Source organism: Acanthisitta chloris, unplaced genomic scaffold, assembly GCF_000695815.1.
Source record: "Acanthisitta chloris isolate BGI_N310 unplaced genomic scaffold, ASM69581v1 scaffold3427, whole genome shotgun sequence".
Classification (NCBI taxonomy): domain Eukaryota; kingdom Metazoa; phylum Chordata; class Aves; order Passeriformes; family Acanthisittidae; genus Acanthisitta; species Acanthisitta chloris.
Genome location: NW_008684131.1, coordinates 234,180 through 239,343, shown reverse-complemented (window position 1 = coordinate 239,343; position 5,164 = coordinate 234,180). Strand labels below are relative to the sequence as shown.

The window sequence follows — 5,164 nt, the reverse complement described above, 5'->3', positions numbered from 1 at the left end:
TACTTATATGTATATATCTCTATATATAGTCTCATAAATGTTTAAGTTCCTCTGTCCAACTGGTGCAAATCTACTGTGCAAGTTAAGCTTTGCAACTTCAAAAAAGTTATTTAAATTAATCTATACAATTGAGTCCATGCCACACAAGCATTTCAAAAAACTCACAGACCAGTGAATTGGATAAATAGCCTCAGAAAGAAGTCCTCTGCAGTTCCTGCTTTAGGAGGAAAAAAACCCAAAAGGAAACAAAAAACAAACAAAAAGAGAGAAAGAAGGGCCAGCAGTGTACAGTACATTCATGCAGGAGGGTTTTTTTTGTGTTTTTGTTTTCTGAAAGGGAACAGGGAGGGTATGTAAATCAGCCATTCATTCTTTCCCCAGAACCACTGTGATCAACAATTCATTCACTTGTCTCAGAGTGAATAAGAGTTCAAACAGCTTTTCAGCCAGCAATGTTTTTAATATATATATTTATATATTTCGGTTGCTGTGGGGGGGGTTTATTTTATTTTATTTTAATTTAATTTTTTTTTGCAGTGACCTTTTCAGCTAAAGTGATGTCTCCAGGCTATGTATTGGGCTTCCTGGACTAGAAGAGGTAGCTGATTTACTTGTATCAGTTGTAAGATTTATTCCACTGTCGATAGCACTGTTGTTCTTGTTCAGCGAAGACGGTGGACTCGAGTTTTTCTTGAGAGCAGGGTCTTCTTCTAGGTCTGTGTCATCAATGAGTGGGATGTGGGGCTGGGAATCTTCTATCCTAAATTCAGGATGAGTCATAAAGTTGTGAATAGAGGTTCTAGATTCTGGTTTTTCTAAACCTTCATAGAGAGAGCTACGGAATGCCTTCACGACGCGGATCTGGGGGGAGAAAAGGAAAGGGGTGTCAGAGGGAGAACCTCCACAGGACAGCACTGTGTTAGAGAATACTTGGTGAAAAATGTGGCATATGGTTAGGGCAGTGCAGGCAGCTGAAGTCCAAAGTCTCTGGATGTTATATGCATAAACGAGTGGCTCAGTTATGTGCATTTTGAATATCTGTATCAACTGCAATATTAAAATAAATCAAGTTTAAAGCCATCAATGAACTGATGGGAAGTACTGGTTAAAGAAAGCCAACGTCCACTCGTGTGGTACATCCCTAGTAAAAGACAAGCCATGTTAATTGTAATGCAAATGTAAAACCATGCATATTGATAGTTTTGCAGTGAGTAAGTAGGAAGGCTTTTTTAATTAAAAAAGTCTCTTTTGTATTGTTAAAAAAAAAAACCATTACACATAACATATCACACTTCACAAACAGAAAAGCACAGAACACAGACACAGTCGGATGGGTACGTATGGGACACACACAGGAGCCAAGTGTGAAAACTATACGTAATATCAATGTTTTAAAGCAAAATCTAAATGAATGCAGCCAAGAGCACAAAAAGCCAAGCAGACAAAGTACTAAGCGCAATCATGCTACCACAGGGGGAAAAAAAATCACAGTTACCACATGAACAGAGATAACTTGCACACAACAACTACACTTGGAAGCCTGGATAATGTGAACATAGTATCGTTGAACCAACTTTTAGTTTTCCTTCATGCATATGTGAGGTAAACACTCGAGTATAGACCCACTGTTCTAGCCATTGAAGTTTTCAATAAATATAAAAACATGTAATAAAATAATGTATTATTGTTGGGTTGAATTGAATTCCATTGTTCACAGGAAGCTTTTGCATTTTCTGCATCTCACTCGTAAAAGTGGAAAGTTAAATGCTGAAAGCAACACAACTGATGCCAGATATGCAGTCTTTGAACTAGGTCTGCTGACTTCTGCCAGGGGCAACCTAATGTCATTAACCACCTGACAGTAAGAACACAGGTGAAAATAAATTCAAGACTCAGTCCAATAGACTGTGAGGAGGAGCTAGGACACAAAGTCCTCTGTAGGTGGGCAAAGGGAGGGATGCTGGCTATGTCCCAGTGACCTACCAGTGCTGAAAAGAAGTGAAGGCATGTGCTGGTTTACTGCTGAAAAAAACATAACTTTTTGGAAGGGAGTGGAGGGGCAGAGAGGAAAAAACAGAATGGCAAAACGTGATCTTTTGGCAAATGTTTTATGGCTAAGTATGAGTTCTATCCTTCTACTTCCATGTGGTCCATGAGTGAACTTTTAGCATTTCTTAGAGGGGAGACTAAAACACAGGCAGAGGCAGAAGAGGTACAAGCAGGTACTGTGAAAGCTTCTCCACACACATTTGAAATGGTTTGGTGGTTGGCATGTGTATCTTTTAACATGTAAATATGCTGCACATTATTGGCTGGCCTAATGTACCACTACTTTGTAAAGCTTTCATTCCTCCTTTCAGTGGCAGGCTGCACTCTAGTAATGGCCTGGGCTCAGAGGGTTACAGCTGTGGGGTCTAGCTGATCCTGTGTCTGGAGTGAGCCAACTTGCACTCAAGCTCAGCACATCTGAGAAAGAGGCTGACTTGTTTTTCTCTCGTTGAATTTGGTCTTTGTTTAATGTTCTCTAAATTTGGACATTCATCATTTCAAAATCCTAAAAGCAGAAGTCAGGCATTCCCTCTTCAGATACATGGCCTTAGGTCAGGCCAGATACTCTTCCTTCTCTTCATACAGGCATTTGGTAACAGCAGGGCATAGTCCAGAAAGTAGTTCATGTGACTGCTTATGCTCAAAATAAGAGGATTGGAGTGGCACAGAACAGCTTATCCAGATCTTGGGATACTAGAAGATTTTAGGCTGGCTGTGGTGCAAGACAAAAGGAAGATTGCCTTGCACAATAATACATAAATAAAGTTTTAATCCATTTTACCCATTACAATCACAGTGTACTGAACAGAGCACCTGGAACTCTAAATCAGGTCTTATGAGAAATGAATCTGAGTTGTGCTGTGCTGTGGGAGGGCTCTGCCAGTCTGGGATAAGAGACTCATTTGCATCACTAAAGACAGTGTTTGAAATCCGGGAGAAAAGGTGACATACTAATTCCTTCATTATCTCTGCCTTTCTCTCTTGCATTTCAAAGTGCAAAGTAATTAGTCTAAACAATGGAAAAATAATATGATTGTTGAGGCAGTCCTAAAAACATGTTACTATATGGTCGCCTTTTAACTGGGGGAAGCTTTTTGTAACATGCTTTGTAGCATGGGTTGATATGGTGACATTGTCTGCAAAGCTGCCCATGATTTCAGTTGCAGCTGAATGCTGTAGCTTATCAATTAACACCATGATTTCATTCTTTTGAGTACAGCCACTTCTTATTGCATACACATAGCTTCTACGTGCCAGCTGGATTCTTTTTAATGAAGGCAAAGTCAATTTTTATTTCAACAAAAAGGTTTGATATATTGCTTGGACAGATCCAGCAGTATCCAATGCAAGTAAAGATTTTCTTCAAGTTGCATAAATGGTATTGAAGCCTCTACAGGTTAGGGAGGAACTGATCTCAATTTGGGAGGCTCCATGTTCTGGAGCAGGGAAAGCAAACACATTGCTTTTAATACCTAACAGGGCATCTAACTTGCATTTCATACCAAGCCTTTAGTCAATCTAGTTAGCTAACACCTTACATGACAGAGGGAAAACTGTAGGTTTGGGTTGTATTTGAAAGGCAGTTATGAAAACATGCCTACCATGGCCTGAATTTGGAACTCTGCACTGACTTTCAACTAATGAGCAAGAAAACACTACACTAATGCCTTTTGCTTAGATGTGTCTGAAGCTCTAACTGCAGACAGTGCCAGCAGCCAGCAGCCATCACTTCCTGTGAAGATCTGTGGAAAAATTTTGCCCTGAACTGTTTGAGTCTTGCAGGAACATTTAGATGTTACTAAAATAGCTTCTACTTGTTCACACCGATTTTCACTGGAAATGTTAGCTTAGAACTGCTGATACCTAAGGTAGTTAATCTTCTGGATGCAATGGTAATGTAAAGGCAAAACCCTAAAGCTGAGAATACATAAAATTTGCTTTTTGAACAGTTTCCTTCTCTAGGGAGCTGTAGAAACCCACCTGCTTTTCTTAAAATTGCTCTACGCTTTCAGAGATGTAGATTTGTTTTCCATTAATTTTTCACTTAAGAAAGTCCCTCCACAACTGTAAAGTTTGCATATTAGAAAAAATATTCCTTTTTTTTCCCCTTTTAGTGTCACACCTCATTCAGTGACAATTTCTGCATTACAACAGAATTCAAAATCTTGTTTATGGTCTGTCCCACAATGTATCAAATTACTGCTTACAGAGACAGAACTTCCTATGTTAGTGGAACCAAAGGTGGAGGGTTTGTTGGATACAAAGGTGGCATTTTAATCCCTGTATCATAATATTGCCATATTTAATCTACCTATCATATATAATACTACTACCATATTTAAGAACTGAAAAAATACTATTTCCCCAGAGTCACATGGCCCAACAGCAACAAATTTTTTTAATACATGCTTAAGTTCAAGCTTTGAAGTGATATCTAGTGTAAAACTGCTTGGGGGCTCTGCTGAAACAAAGCCCACAGTATTTTGTGAGGATATAATCAAGCAGATGAACTTGATAGAATGTTGTTATGGCTGTACAGCATGTAAGCAGGGACATACCCATGATGGATAGAACCCAGGAAGTGTTGGTTTAGTATGAACTATGTAGAGTTCATGTAATGGTATTTCTTTATGATACTGACAATGTCAAGGGAAGACAAACAGTGTGATACAGCTCCCTTTTCTCACAGGAATGGAGACAACAGAAAAAAATGAACTGCTTTTAAACAAAAGACTGCGGGGACAACACTTCAGGACATTTTTGACACTGCTATAAGTTTCCACTTCTTTCTTCTCTGGAGCTGTAATAGAAAAAACTCTTCAGTTTCATCCCACCTTGAAAGTTAGACTTATTATACTGCATCAGGCAAGAAAAAAAAAAAGAAATAGAATTTTAGATACTACAAATTTTTCCCATGAGAAGAAAAAGATGATATTCAGAATCTCATTCCTAAGTACAACAATCTAGGCAAAATATACAAAGCCTGTTAAGCATCAACAGATGTCCTATGGTTGGTAGTGTGTGGGCTTATACTCGAATGTTTACCTGGCTTCATATAAGCCAAGTATCTGGAGTTTGGTTCACATTCATTTCAGGCTCAAGGTTAAAGACTCAC

The 5,164-nt window shown here is 38.8% G+C and overlaps 1 protein-coding gene across 6 annotated transcripts in view; it reads right to left on the bottom strand.

Moving 5' to 3' along the window:
* Positions 1 to 549: 549 nt before the first annotated feature.
* The window catches only part of LOC103806491 (plasma membrane calcium-transporting ATPase 2), a 173,073-nt gene continuing 168,458 nt past the window's right edge, over positions 550 to 5,164 (bottom strand). For all 6 annotated transcript variants that reach the window (XM_009079186.1, XM_009079187.1, XM_009079190.1 and 3 more), the window contains one exon: positions 550 to 861. In XM_009079186.1, coding sequence (XP_009077434.1) covers positions 550 to 861 — 312 coding nt within the window. The remainder of the gene's footprint in view (positions 862 to 5,164) is intronic.